This window comes from Crocodylus siamensis, chromosome 1 (assembly GCF_052110815.1).
Source record: "Crocodylus siamensis isolate JL-2025a chromosome 1, ASM5211081v1, whole genome shotgun sequence".
Classification (NCBI taxonomy): domain Eukaryota; kingdom Metazoa; phylum Chordata; order Crocodylia; family Crocodylidae; genus Crocodylus; species Crocodylus siamensis.
In genome coordinates, this window is record NC_143395.1 from 296,740,953 (window position 1) to 296,755,321 (window position 14,369).

The window sequence follows — 14,369 nt, forward strand, 5'->3', positions numbered from 1 at the left end:
TCTTGGGGGTTTGACTGAGTTCAGGTATCAGTTCAATGGGCTGGACTTGGCAGTAGTTCAGTTCTTGCATATGTAGTTGAGTTGTAAATTCTTATCAGATCTAATTTTAGTACTTGAGGGGGCCATGTCAGTGTATTAAATAGTTTGAAGACTATTTTTTCCCCAACAAATCCTGCTTAAACTCCTAATTTAACATTTGTAGGACTTGCAGGATTCATTCAGTTCTGTTAAAATTCAAAACATGGGTGTCTGCTTGGAATGCCTTATTATCTTACTTAAACATATATATCATAGCAGCAGTATGCCCAGATGGCAAATTCTGTTGCAATGTAGGATACATTAATAGCTCCTCATCTGAAATAATGCAACAAGAGCTATCCTGACTTGTTGGTGCTGTACACAATTCTATTTATTATATATGTCAACTACCTCTTACACATTGGTATTTGATTAGGTGCTGATTACAGCCTTATTATAAACTTAATTTCCATCTGCTGATTAGGCTTGCAATGAAGCATTCCAAATAAACTACTGGTGCTTCTTTGCTCATTCTACATTGCAGTCAACATGGTAATAACTACCAAGGTATTGTGTGGCAGGGCACCTTTGGTGCTTGCCATTTTAAGAGGCTTAAGCAGGCTGCAGAGTAGCCAGTAGTTGTGGTGCAGCCTAATGAGCCAGTCACATGACCGTGGGAAGGCTCTTGGATTGGAGCATGGGGCTGAGCAGCCTTGATATAAAACCAGGCCCTCGGGGCTGAGCTGGCAGCTGCTGCAGGGAGCCAAAGAGAGAACATCATCAGATGGAGCTGCTGCTCTCTGAAAGCCTGGAGGTCAGGGGCAGGAACTATGGGAATGGCGTTCAACATGGAGAAATGCAGCGTACTTCACCTCAGGAGAAAAAACCTGCATCACACTTGGCTCGGCAGTGCTACACTAGCTAGCACCACGATTGAAAGAGACTTGGGGGTCATGACTGACCACAAGATGAACATGAGCCACCAATGCAATGCTGCAGCCAGAAAAGCAAACAAAACTCTGGCTTGCATCTACTGATGCATCTCAAGCAAGACCCAGGAAGTCATCCTCCCACTTTACTCGGCCTTGGTGAGGCTGCAGCTGGAGTACTGCATCCACTTCTGGGCTCTGCAATTCAGAAAGGATGTGGAGAAGCTTGAAAGAGTCCAGAGGAAAGCCACATGCATGATTAGAGGATAAGAGAGCAGGCCTTATGATGAGAGGCTGAGAGCCATGGGACTCTTCAACTTGGAAAAGCATAGGCTCAGGGGTGACTTGGTAGCAGCCTATAAGCATATAAAGGGTGTACATCAGGATCTGGGAGAATGTCTGTTCACCAGGGCATTCCAAGGGAAGAAAAGGTTCAGCGGTCACACACTCCTGGAAGACCATTTCAGGCTGGACATAAGGAAAAACTTCTTTACTGTCTGAGTCCTCAGGGCCTGGAATAGACTCCCCACAGAGGTGATACATGCACTTATACTGGACACTTTCAAGAAACACTTGGATGCCTATCTTGCTGGGATTATTTGACCCCAACTGACTATTGGGCAGGGGGCTGGACTTGATGATCTTGTGAGGTTCCTTCCAGCCCTAATGTCTGTGAAATCTATGAAGGAAGTTCCTGGTTCTAGGAAATAACCTGAAACTACACCCTGCTGGGGATGAGTGGTGTGGTGGGGCTGCCTGTGGTGGGGTGGTCCAGTTGCCACACCAGTTGCCTCCCTAGTGAAAGGCAAGTATGGGGTGCCTTATAGCCTCAGCCTCCCACAACCTTTTGATTAACCCTATAGCAGGGACAGGTAGGATCCAGGCATGTAAATAGACACTTGAGACCTAAGTGGGTCATAGGCCAAGTTGGGGGTCTAGGTAGGTCGACAGACTTCTGAGTCCCAGAAGCCCCAGTAAGGGGGTGGAGTAGTGGTCCCACTAGGGGGGCATATAAGGAAACAGCTGAGCAGTAGGGCATGTAGAGTAGGGTCCATATGGCAGCCTGAAAGACTGTGCATAGATGGCATAGAGTAGGGTCCATGCAGGCAGGCCTGAAGAACTGCACAGGGGCTGTGTAGAGTAGGGTCTGGGAGCAGGGCCTGAAGGACTGCGCATAGGCCAGCCCCAGTAGTTTGTCTGTGCATAGATTGAGCCCCAGTGAGGGGGCAGAGTAGTTACTCCAACAAGGGCATAGTGATGCCCCAGTGAGGGGGGCATGTGACCCAGGTAAGTCTCCAGATGCCTGAGGTGAAGTTTGAGCCAGAGGCCAAGTGTGGCCCAGCAATGGGGCCAGGGGAGTTCAGAGTAATTTGGATGCCATCTGTGAGTAATGGGACGTATAAGGGAAAGTTCGGAGTCATGTATTATGCTCTTGGCATCAGGCATTAAATGGGCTGCCTGCCACCTTAGAAACAACTTATCAATGACATCAAAGGCACGGCAGGAGAATCAGGTGGGTGGACTGCCTTAGACAGGTGGACGTTTTTGAAAGGCCCCCGAGACTACCGCCTGTCACACAGTACTTCTCAACTGGTAAGCACATAGTAGAGATGGTTGGCTGCGAGATAAAGGCAAATGCTGCCTTGGTGAGGTGCTTCACCTAGAATAATTAGTTCTGCCTCTCAGTAGTGCATCCATGCTACCTCACTGTGCCTGGTAAACAGCATGCCTGGTAAACAGACCATGGGTGACTAGGGCTGTGCATAGGACTGTGGGAAGATCAGATGCAGGGTGGTAGGTAGGTTCCTGGGGGAGGTTATACTGTGAACAAAATGGAGGAAGGTGGACATCAGATGGCAGCTGAGAGGGGTAGTACACTGTGGAAGGTTGAGGGGAGGTGAGTGGCGAGATCGAAAAGGTGGAGAACTACTGTATTAAGGGACAAATCATACATGGCCATGTTCTGTGTTGTGTTACATGTTTATAATGGCATGGCAACATATTTTGAGTGTAACGTAATTTTAGGTAGCTGGTGGAAGATTGATGTTCTAAAATACATTCTTCTTAGGTGAAAATGCACCTTCCTGCACATTGCTTCAGTCTTTGGCTGTCTCTGCTGCAAGGGCTGAAAGAGGTCCCTGTTACCGCAGATAACTGGACTGTGAGTTGTGATCAACCAGGTTTGAGCTTCTGGCATTAAGAGAACTGTCTTGTAACAGGTCTTAATGCAGTTACAGTGAGCAGTTGGAAGCCTAGATATGTTACATAATATCAGGAAATCTAATTTGCTGGTTCGTTTTTAGCATGTCTCCAGTGCCATAGTCAAGTTAGTGTGCTTCTACCAATTTTTCCCTAAGCTGGGGATGTTTGGGATTATGATTGCGTTTTGCAAATAGGTATAGGATGGAAGTGCTATTAGACTGTTGCCCACCTGGTCTTACTGTGACAAATAAGCCATATAGCCTTCTGGGGGTCTCGTCACGTAGTATTCACTTACACTAGTGTTCACAACCAGGGTGCTGGGGCACTCTTGAGTGCCTTGAGATCCTTTCAGGGGTGCCACAGGGTGCCAGACAGTGTTAGCACTGCTAAGTGTGCAAATAAAGTGATTCACAAAATAAACCCAGAGATTTCAAATAAGAATTCCTCATAACATTAAAACCATTCTGCCGTATTGTTGTCTTTCTGAATTCATTGCAACAGAAAAATTGATCTATTAGTTGGAAAATTCTGAAAATTTAGCACTGTCATGTTCTGAGGGTCTTGAATCCAGTAAAGGGTCTGTTGAGTCTAACAAGGGCTAAACCTCTCTCTCTGTGGAGGACCCAGCCTCTGGTTGCCAGGTCTGAAAAGGTTGAGAGCCACTGACTTACACAATAAACAAACACGAACTCCATCTGAAATGTGGGCCTATCTACCACGTAACTGCCATATGTCAGATGACTACATCTCTTCTGTGTGTGCAGTAATACAAATATTGACTGTACTTTTGTTAGAAATGGAGTATTGTTAGAATATTGTTAGAAATGGAGTGTTGTTAGAAATGCACAGTTTGCATCTCGTACCTGATAAGAAAAAAAACCCTGCCAAGGACTTTTTTCCTTGGCCAGCCTTGCCACAGTTTTTCTTATACTAAATCACACACTCCCCCAAGCCTTTCTCATGCAGATTACAGAAGCTGGAATTCAACTGACTGTGTCCTTGAAAGCGGGGGGATTTAAACTCTTGGTGACCTAAAGAACTTTCTGAGCATGCGCAATTAGCTGATGCATATTTACTTCTCTGCCCTGCATACTTAAGTAGTTAATTATAATATACATGCGACGAATGTAGTAATGTAACCACATACATGTTTGTATGAAACGGAAATGAGCTGTAAGAGTTCCTGTTTCTGCACACGTGCCCAGGAGGGAAAGGATAAATACGAGCTGCAAAGTTCCTCAGGGGTTCCGAGTAATCTGAGTCTTTGGCTCTGCTCTGACCCTATTTGCAAATACACCTTTTGTGCTGCTAATAAGTGTGTGTCTGTGATCTTGGTGGCCTCCAGAGAAACAAACCGCTTTTTGCATCACTTTTTTCAGTTTGTATTCCACAGCAGTTCCTTATGGAAGGCAGGTGAATATTCCTGTCGTTGTAGCAGGCCAAGAGGAAGGCTATAGCCACAGTACAATCACAGCTGTGACTGAAGACCAGTGATGCTAGACGACCTGAGCTAGTTCTAAGCTGTCTTAAGTCCTAGGAATAGAACATCCTATGTAGCCACGTAACCTGGAAATCCATGAAGGCCACCCCCCAAGTATTCACCCTGCTTTTGGGAGTGATTTTGCAAAATAGACTTAGTTCTGTGCTCTGACTGAACTCCTACGAATAGCCAAGCCAGTTTACTTCAAAAGCTTTAATATTAATTAATATGTTTTTAAACAGTATAATTTACCACCTTTTTTCTCCCCAGTTCAGCCAGAGACTACATTTTGGCTACATGTAATCAGGAGTATGTAGAGGGTGATTCTTTTGTAGAGAGCTATAGTATTTGCAGAGTACTTTAAGGAGGCTAATTGTTATGTCATATTTCTGTTCACACAAAAGCAGAGATTAAGATGGGTTTCCTGAATAGGAAAAGAAAATGCAGGGCAAGAAAATATGGGCTTTGCTTTGCTTTTCTTTTGATGGGTCTGGGGAAAAAATCTTGCAGGACTACCTGGAAATGCCTTCTATCAATGTGGCAGTTTATTTGGGAGGCATTTTTTGTGATATCTTTTATCAGACCAGCTGTATAGTTGGGAGAGTTGTTGGACAAGCTTCAGGCATCAAGTGCCAAATGTTCATGTTTAACTTCAGCTGAAAATACTGGCAGTGGGAGGTGAATGCTAATGTAAATTTCTCAGACCAGATTAGACAAGTGGATTCCAAGAAGCAACAAACAGGTTGAATAATGGTCAGAAATGTTAGCGTTTGGACTTTTTGTATAGCTGTATTCATGAAGCCCAGGGAGATCATTTGGGTTTTCAGGAATACTACATCCCCATGCTTTTTTAAACACTTGTATCCATATAGTATTTAATTTTTCTTTTGTTCATAATTTCCCCATTTACAGTAGAGCGAAGTATCAGTGAAAACAGTGAGTCCATGGGATTCTTGTTTTAATTTAAGGCTGCAGCTCATACTGCTTGCTGAGAAGTCAGAGCACCTGGCTCTCTTGGCTTTAACAATGGCACATGCAGGTGAGGAGTGTTTTAAATATTAAGCAGTTCAAAAAGGAACTTAAGAGTACAGGAGGGATTGGAATAGAGGTTACCCAAAGCCACTGTATAAATTTTTATTGTCATTTGATACCTTTCAAAGTAAAGTTAAACTGTAATTTGGATTGCAGGTTCTGTAGCACACTACTGTGCATAGTCATGTTTACATACAGAGTGAAAGAGGAGCTAGGAAAAACATGTGTAAGGACATTTTTTCTACAGATGTGAACTGGGACACTGAAATTGAGCAGTGAGACTTTCCAGGGTGCCCAGGACTTCAAGCTCTTATTTTTCAACTGAAGGTTTCGGGTGCTATGCTCTTTCAAAAGTGACAGAATACATGAGAATTAATCTGTGGCAGCTTATCTTTGAATTTTAAAAAAGGACTAATTTGTCTTGGTTTAGCTTTACTATGTGGTAATTGTGGGCACATGAAGAGTTACCATACATCAGTTGTTCTGTGGTAAGCACCTACTCCCTGGTGACATTGTTCAAACTGTTAATGTCTTACGTCTCTCCACATCTTTTTCTGAGGTCAATTCTGTAGCCACAAACAGAAAACAATATAATGCCTGGTGCAGGAGTATGTATGGTTTACTGGACTCTGATTGGAAAAAGCTACACGGTTTATCATGAATAAAAGGTATTATCTTAGCTTCTAAGCCAAATAGGTTGTCTAGTTCAGCTCCATTTTAAAAATAATTATTAGTGGGTCCTCTGAGGGCAACCAGTGGGGACAAGTTCCTGGTACACAAACCTTTATTAATAACTCAAATATAAAAATATTATTGCAACTCAGGGAAAATGAAAAATAAAATGCAGTTTCCTATTACATTAACACTATTCTAGTGACATTAATGGAAAGAAAAACCTGCTGCTGTGGGCAGGCACTCAAGTAATCTTTCTATCTGTCTTTCTCTTCCCACACATTGTGGTACCTTCGCTTTGCATCCTGCTAACCTTGCTTATTAAGTTGTCAACAATTCATTTCCTTCCCTAATTTTATCCCCTTCCCTAACTTGACCACCAAATGTGTTGTGCGTTAGTTATTGCTTAACTAGTTGATTTCCCATTATTGCTTAATTAGCTCATAATAACTGACAGTAACAGGTTGAATCTTTAACTTCCATGACCCTCCATGACCCTCTAGGCCTCACACCTTAAACAATCCAACTTCACTGCTACTGGTCCTATGTCATGCAGGATTTCTTTTTAAGTTACTGCCTGATTTTATTCTTATCCTCTACCTCTTAAGCTACAGCTAATTATGGGCCATTATTCTCATCTCCTTGACATATATGTCTAGAAGACACTAGAACAAGATGAATAATTATGCATGATAAGGCGTGGTATAACTGTGGTATAAGTAAGAACAATGTCTGACAAAAGGGCTTCAAATTTTAGTGGGCCTGACTTCAAGCACTTTGCAGTTTAGTACAGATTTAAAAACATCACCACAAGTCCCCTTTATGCTCTTTCCAGTAAGAAAGCACCTACCAGCAAAGCTGTGGAGTCAAAGTGCTTCATAGTTAGCACTGTTACATTTGAGGATGGCATCAGTGAAGGATGGACTGCTACCAACTACATTTTTGTTCGACAGAAACCTGAAAACAGGAATGCTGATAATGTTAGAAGCTAATATTAGAAGAACAGGGGATTTGTAAGTATAAAGTTGCAGATAAAACTAAAGAAAGACCACTGGATTTCTGCACTTTATGCTTTGCATTTTTGAACCAGGAAGTAGTAGTCACAAACTGTAGAGGTGTCACAAGAGGTAGCCTTATGCTTAATTCAACTGATCACTACACAAGGTTATATACAAAGAAGGAATAGGGCACACCTTCTCTAAAACCCAAAAAAGGAGGGAGAGTAGAAGCTGTGAGTCTGTCACTTTGTCCAATGGCAGAGGGGGTTGGTCAAGGCAGCAACCACAGCAGAGTGGAACAATGGAGCCGCAGGACTTGGAGGTACCAGATCATGTGGACTTCGCACAGCAGTGGTGATAACTGAGTGTAGTCCTACAGGTCCAAGGATCAGTGCAGGGCTCCTCAAAACTCACAAAACATAAAAAGCTTATGCTCTGTAAGAGCGCGCTGGCGTTTGCGCAGGCGTTCGCGCCGGCGGGCGAGCCGGGAGGGCCAGGAGTGGGACTCCTGTACGGGTAGGACGTAGACACCACACAGGTCTACAAACAGCAGCTTAGAATGGTGTCTACGAGGAGTGCTGCTAGGGCCTCTGCCCGGGGGGACAAGGCTAACCGGGGCTGGTCTGAGGCCTCCACCCAGACTGAGCCCATGGGGGAGCTGATGTCCCCCTACCTCCTGGCCTGTGGGGGATCCCCAGCAGGGCCGGGGGGGGCAGAGATTGGGAGCCCCCACACCTGTCCAGCAGGTGCCCGGCTTAGGGCTCTGGAGGCACAGGTGAGGGAGCTCTGGGAGGAGGTTAGCAGGCTGAGGGGGATCAGGGAGGCGGAGGAGGAAATTGACAGTTATTTCCTTTCCCTGCAGGACCAGGTACCCAAGGAAGAAGCAGCCTAGGGAAGGACCTCCACAGCAGAGTGGCAGACGGTCACAGCCAGGACCGGAGCAGCTCGCAGCGAGCAGGTACCAGCTTCTCCAGTCCGACTGGAGAACAGGTACAAGGCCTTGGCGACTCTGCAGGAGATGGAAAGGAGGAGGAAACCCTTGGGCAGGAAGAAACGCCACATTCTTCACACTCCAAACAGATCAAGAGATCCGAGAGGACCCAGAAGAGGAGGAGACGCGTGCTCGTCATAGGCGATTCCATCCTGAGAGGTGCGGAAGGGCCCATTTGTCGCCAGGACCCTTCAGCACGAGAGGTCTACTGCCTGCCTGGAGCTAAGATTCGGGATGTGACGGAGGTAATCCAGGCCAGGATCAAGCCCACCGATTACTACCCCATGGTCCTTGTCTATGTGGGTACTAATGATGCGGCCAGGAGAACCCCCGATCACCTGATGGCGGACTACCAGGCTCTGGGCGGCGTGCTGAGGGAATTCGGTGCACAGGTGGTATTCTCTTCCATCCTACCAGTGAACGGACGCGGCAGACGGCATGAGAACTGCATCTGAGAGACCAACTGGTGGCTTCGGCAGTGATGTCTCGAGGCAGGCTTCGGCTTCCTGGACAATGACCCACACATTACAACGAGGGACATGCTCAGCTGGGATGGGCTTCACTTGTCCCCCAAAGGTAAGCGTGTGTTTTCTTACAGGTTGGCGGATCTCCTCCGGCGGGCTTTAAACTAGGCTCGTTGGGGGGGTGGGAAGCTGTGGACCACCAAACCAGGTGGCACCAACAAGGACAGCCCAGCCTGAAGAAAGAGAGCTTTGGGAACATGAAAGACAGGGGGTGGACAGCAATACGGCACAGGTAAGGAACTTGGGACTTGGAGCGGGGGGGCAGCAAAGGCACAAGTCGCAGGGCTCAAGTGCCTATATACTAATGCTAGGAGCATGGGGAACAAGCAGGATGAACTAGCGCTCCTGGTTGCACTAAACGCCTATGACTTAGTGGGGCTGACAGAAACCTGGTGGGATTCATCCCATGACTGGGCAGTACATATCGAGGGCTATAGATTGTACAGAAAGGACAGGGTGGGGAAAAAGGGGGGAGGGGTTGCACTCTATGTTAAGGAGCAATATACATCAACCCTCATCAAGACAGAATCAAAGGATGAGGAAGTAGAAGGACTGTGGGTTAGGCTAAATGGGGGGCAAGGAGAAAAGGATTTGGTGGTAGGGGTCTGCTACAGACCCCCACATCAAGGGGAAGAAATAGATTTGGGGCTCCTGAGGCAACTCTCAGAGACCATAAAAGCTAAAAAGGCAGTGGTCATGGGGGACCTAAACTACCCGGACATCTGTTGGGAGACACAGACAGCAAAGTCCCACCGCTCACGCAGGTTTCTAACCTGTGTACAGGACCTCCACCTGACGCAGGAGGTACATGGTCCCACTAGGGGGAATGCCTTACTGGATCTGGTATTGGCAACGGGGGATGACATAGTAGGGGACCTACAGATCGGTAGCCATCTGGGGGACAGTGATCACCTAAAAATACAATTCAACATAAGGCGTCGAGTGGGTAAGGTAACTAGTAGGGTGAACGTGCTGGACTTTAGGAAAGCTGATTTCAGTGAACTCAGGCGATTAGTGAAGGACGCACTACAGAGTAGTAGTTTTGAAATGATGGGAGCCCAAGAAGGGTGGCTGTGCCTTAAGGAAACTATCCTTCGAGCACAAAGCGAGACAATCCCCGTGAAAGGTAAAAGAGGGAAAGGGGCCAGGAGGCTTCCCTGGCTGACCAGAGAAATCCAGGGCAGACTAAGGGCCAAAAGGGGAGCACATAAAAAGTGGAAACAGGGAGAGATCACCAAAGAGGAATATACCTCTTCTGCTTGTGCTTGTAGGGAGGCAGTTAGACAGGCCAAAGCTACCATGGAGCTGAGGATGGCAACCCAAGTAAAAGACAATAAGAAATTGTTTTTTAGATATATAGGGAGTAAAAGGAAGGCCCAGGGAGGAATAGGACCTCTGCTAAATGGGCAGAAACAATTGGTGACGGACAGAGGGGACAAGGCTGAACTCCTCAACGAGTTCTTCGCCTCAGTGTTCCTAAGCGAGAGGCATGACAAGTCTCTCACTGGGAGTGTAGGGAGGCAGCAGCAAGGCACCAGACTTCCATGCGTGGACCCTGAGGTGGTGCAGGGTCACTTGGAAGAACTGGATGCCTTTAAGTCGGCAGGCCCGGATGAGCTCCATCCGAGGGTACTGAAGGCACTGGCCGACATCATTGCAGAGCCACTGGCGGGAATATTTGAACGCTCGTGGCGCACGGGTCAAGTCCCGGAGGACTGGAAAAGGGCCAATGTGGTTCCCATTTTCAAGAAGGGGAGGAAGGAGGACCCGGGCAACTATAGGCCAGTTAGTCTCACCTCCATCCTTGGCAAAGTCTTTGAAAAAATTATCAAGGCTCACATTTGTGAGAGCCCGGCAGGGCAAGTTATGCTGAGGGGAAACCAGCACGGGTTCGTGGCAGGCAGATCGTGCCTGACCAATCTAGTCTCTTTTTATGACCAGGTTACAAAACGCCTCGACGCAGGAGGAGGGGTGGATGTCGTATACTTGGACTTCAGGAAGGCCTTTGATACGGTATCCCACCCCATACTGGTGAACAAGTTAAGGGGCTGTGACTTGGATGACTGCACAGTCCGGTGGGTGGAGAATTGGCTGGAGGGTCGCACCCAGAGAGTCGTGGTGGATGGGTCGGTTTCGACCTGGAGGGGTGTGGGCAGTGGGGTCCCGCAGGGCTCGGTCCTTGGACCGATACTCTTTAATGTCTTCATCAGCGACTTGGATGAGGGAGTGAAATGTACTCTGTCCAAGTTTGCAGATGACACTAAGCTATGGGGCGAAGTGGACACGCCGGAGGGCAGGGAGCAGCTGCAAGCAGACCTGGACAGGTTAGACAAGTGGGCAGAAAACAACAGAATGCAGTTCAACAAGGAGAAATGCAAAGTGCTGCATCTAGGGAGGAAAAATGTCCAGCACACCTACAGCCTAGGAAATGACCTGCTGGGTGGCACGGAAGTGGAAAGGGATCTTGGAGTCCTAGTGGACTCCAAGATGAACATGAGTCGGCAGTGTGACGAAACCATCAGAAAAGCCAATGGCACTTTATCGTGCATCAGCAGATGCATGACAAATAGGTCCAAGGAGGTGATACTTCCCCTCTATCGGGCGCTGGTCAGACCGCAGCTGGAGTACTGCGTGCAATTCTGGGCGCCGCACTTCACGAAGGATGCGGATAATCTGGAGAGGGTCCAGAGAAGGGCCACTTGTATGGTTAAGGGCCTGCAGGCCAAGCCCTACGAGGAGAGACTAGAGAAACTGGACCTTTTCAGCCTCCGCAAGAGAAGGTTGAGAGGCGACCTGGTGGCTGCCTATAAGTTCATCAGCGGGGCACAGAAGGGAATTGGTGAGTATTTATTCACCAAGGCCCCCCCGGGGGTTACAAGAAATAATGGCCACAAGCTAGAAGAGAGCAGATTTAGATTGGATATTAGGAGGAACTTCTTCACAGTTCGAGTGGCCAGGGTCTGGAACGGGCTGCCAGGGGAGGTGGTGCTCTCCCCTACCCTGGGGGTCTTCAAGCGAAGGCTAGATGTGTATCTAGCTGGGGTAATGTAGGCCCAGCACTCTTTCCTGCTTATGCAGGGGGTCGGACTCGATGATCTATTGAGGTCCCTTCCGACCCTAGCATCTATGAATCTATGAAATCTATGAATCTTAGTAATCATGTATATGCGTAATGGGTATTTGTAATTATGTACAGTATTACTTTTTTTAAAATATTAAGTTTTGGCTTGTAAAGGGAGATGTGGTTTTGGAGACTATATGTTTAGGGATAGACATTACACATAAACCAGTTTAAGTGATTGGATACTGTTTAAACCTGTAACAGAACAGATGTTCAGTGCACATAAACCAGTTTGAGAATGGCTGAAACCAGTTTAAGATAAACCTGGTTGAATATAGTATCAGACTTAGCTGATTTGGCTCAAACTGGTTTATGCAATGTCTGTCCCAGACCCGTTTCTGGTTTAAGATAAACCAGACACCCCCAGCATCCCAGCATGCTCTGTGGGCTGGGCAGGGCTCTCTGTTTCACATCAGGGATGGCCCCTCCTCTCTGCTCCCTCGCTGGAGCTCCAGAGACTGTGTGCTGCTTCCCCCCTCCCTCTCACCACTCCCTGCTGAGCAGGAATTCCCCTCTCCCTTCTGCCTTGCTGAGGAGCTGTCTGTGTATTAGCTAGCAGACTACATGCTGGCTACAGTCCAGCTGAATCAACCAGCAGAATCAATAATTAGCTGGTAATGTCCCTCTGTTGTTTTCTTAATTGGGAGCTAAACAATGTTATCAATTCCCTCCTGCGCTAATCACAGCCTCCTGCCCAAGCCTAGCCATGCCCCACTCAACTCCATGCTGTGGCAGGAAAGGAAGGCTGCTCTAGCATCCACCAGCTTCTAACCTGAGCCACTGCAGGCAGGTGCCTGCATTTCTGGGATGTCTGTCCAGTTACAAAACTGATTTAGCTTAGCCAGGTTAGACTAACCTGCAAAGATTGAATCAATTCAGGCTCACACTTTTTGAATGTCTATCCCTAGCCTATGTCTTTAAGGGTGGAGCTTCACAGACAGAGTCTTTAGCCAGGGAGCTGTGGAACCTGCTCTGGCTGGCGCTATAATGCACCGTCAGTCATCCTTGATCACCAGTGACTCCATGAATCTGTGTAGTCTCCCATTTCCTCACTTCCTCCTGCCTCAACCATACTAGGGTATCTGTGGGTGTTTACTTTTCCTCTCCACACCAACATATAGTGGGCATCCAGCTAATTATCTCTCTTTCTTTCTGTTGCCACAGAGCAAGTTTTGTGGAGGAAACACACATAACTCCCTGGACTCTGGCTAAGTTGGTGTTTTATTAACATTGGCTTTGCAATATTCACTCAAGCACTAGGATTTATTTCAGAAGCAATGATGAGATGCTGTACATATTTATATATCTCACTGTACTATGCTGCAGCCTCCCAGGCATTTCTGTGGTATCCAAGATTGCAGTTTTACGTTATGAAATCAAAACAGAAGTGAAGCAGCATGCATACAATATTTCTGTTAAAGCTGTCAACCCAGGGATACTTATATTAGTCTCACAGTTCTAAATATTTTAGAACTAATCTCCAACCACTTTTTGTCCATGGGATACAAAGGACACTGGTTACTTTTGTTTGCTTCCAGCCCCCTTTACACATTACCCATTAGATAGTCCTTAGATAAGAACAGAAAAAAGGCTGGCATTAGGTTTCCAAACTTTGAACTCCTCCATCTTGGAGAAGGACCCACCTCATTACACTGTGTACTTTCTCTTGGTTATTCTTCTTCTGACACCTTGACTCTTGCATGCTTGGTTGCCTAATGACTCAGATTCAGCAGAAGGCTAGAAGATGCCCTTTCCTTAATGTGTTTTTGGTAGCCTGATGGTTACAGTGCTCTTCCAGGAAGTGGATGATTTGGGTTCAAAACTCCTCAGGTCAGAGAGGCCCAGAAGCGAGAACTTCCATGTTTTGGCAAATGATCTAAGTCAGAGGCTATTGGGTGGCAGCAGCATCCCTGCTTCTGAGCTGAACCCAGTGCTATTGATCAGAGTTCAATAAGCCTTTGTCTTCTTTTTGTTTTGTCCCACACTGGTGACTCAAGTGGAACTTGGCCATCTCCTAGGACCAGTGTGAATCTCTCTAGAGTGGTGAGGGTGTTGGCTGCTGAAATGCATGCTGTGGGGTGCTGCTATGCAGGTGTGTTCCCATAAATGTGGCTGTACAGTGATCCTTGCAGTCCCAAATGGCAGCAGGGTAAGGATCTTGTCATGCAATGAGTTTTTCAGGGGTTGGTGACAGGCCAATTTGAATTGAACCTTGGAACTTAGTGGCTATTTAGGCCACTTACCCACCTACTGAGGTAATTTGAATCTGACCCAAAGTCAATAACAGTCAGCCTGACCTGCTACTATGTATACAAACTACCTGGTATAGGTATGTATCTTATTTTATTGCCGTTTCTTTGTACTGATTCAAGGACCATTATCAACTCCTACCCTTTTTTCAT

General features: G+C 46.7%; 1 protein-coding gene across 3 annotated transcripts in view; it reads left to right on the plus strand.

Annotated features, from left to right (window-relative positions):
- Window positions 1-8,892, plus strand: part of LOC149874651 (uncharacterized) — a 65,038-nt gene extending 56,146 nt beyond the window's left edge. For 2 of the 3 annotated variants that reach the window (XR_016439960.1, XM_090031672.1), the window contains exons 2-3: window positions 8,194-8,321; window positions 8,412-8,892. Coding sequence is in view for 1 of the 3 variants with exons in the window: in XM_090031672.1 (XP_089887798.1) it covers window positions 8,194-8,321; window positions 8,412-8,777 (494 nt within the window). In the remaining 2 variants the exon portion in view is untranslated. The remainder of the gene's footprint in view (window positions 1-8,193; window positions 8,322-8,411) is intronic. The other variant, XR_016439961.1, reaches the window with a different exon arrangement.
- The last annotated feature ends 5,477 nt before the right edge of the window (window positions 8,893-14,369 follow it).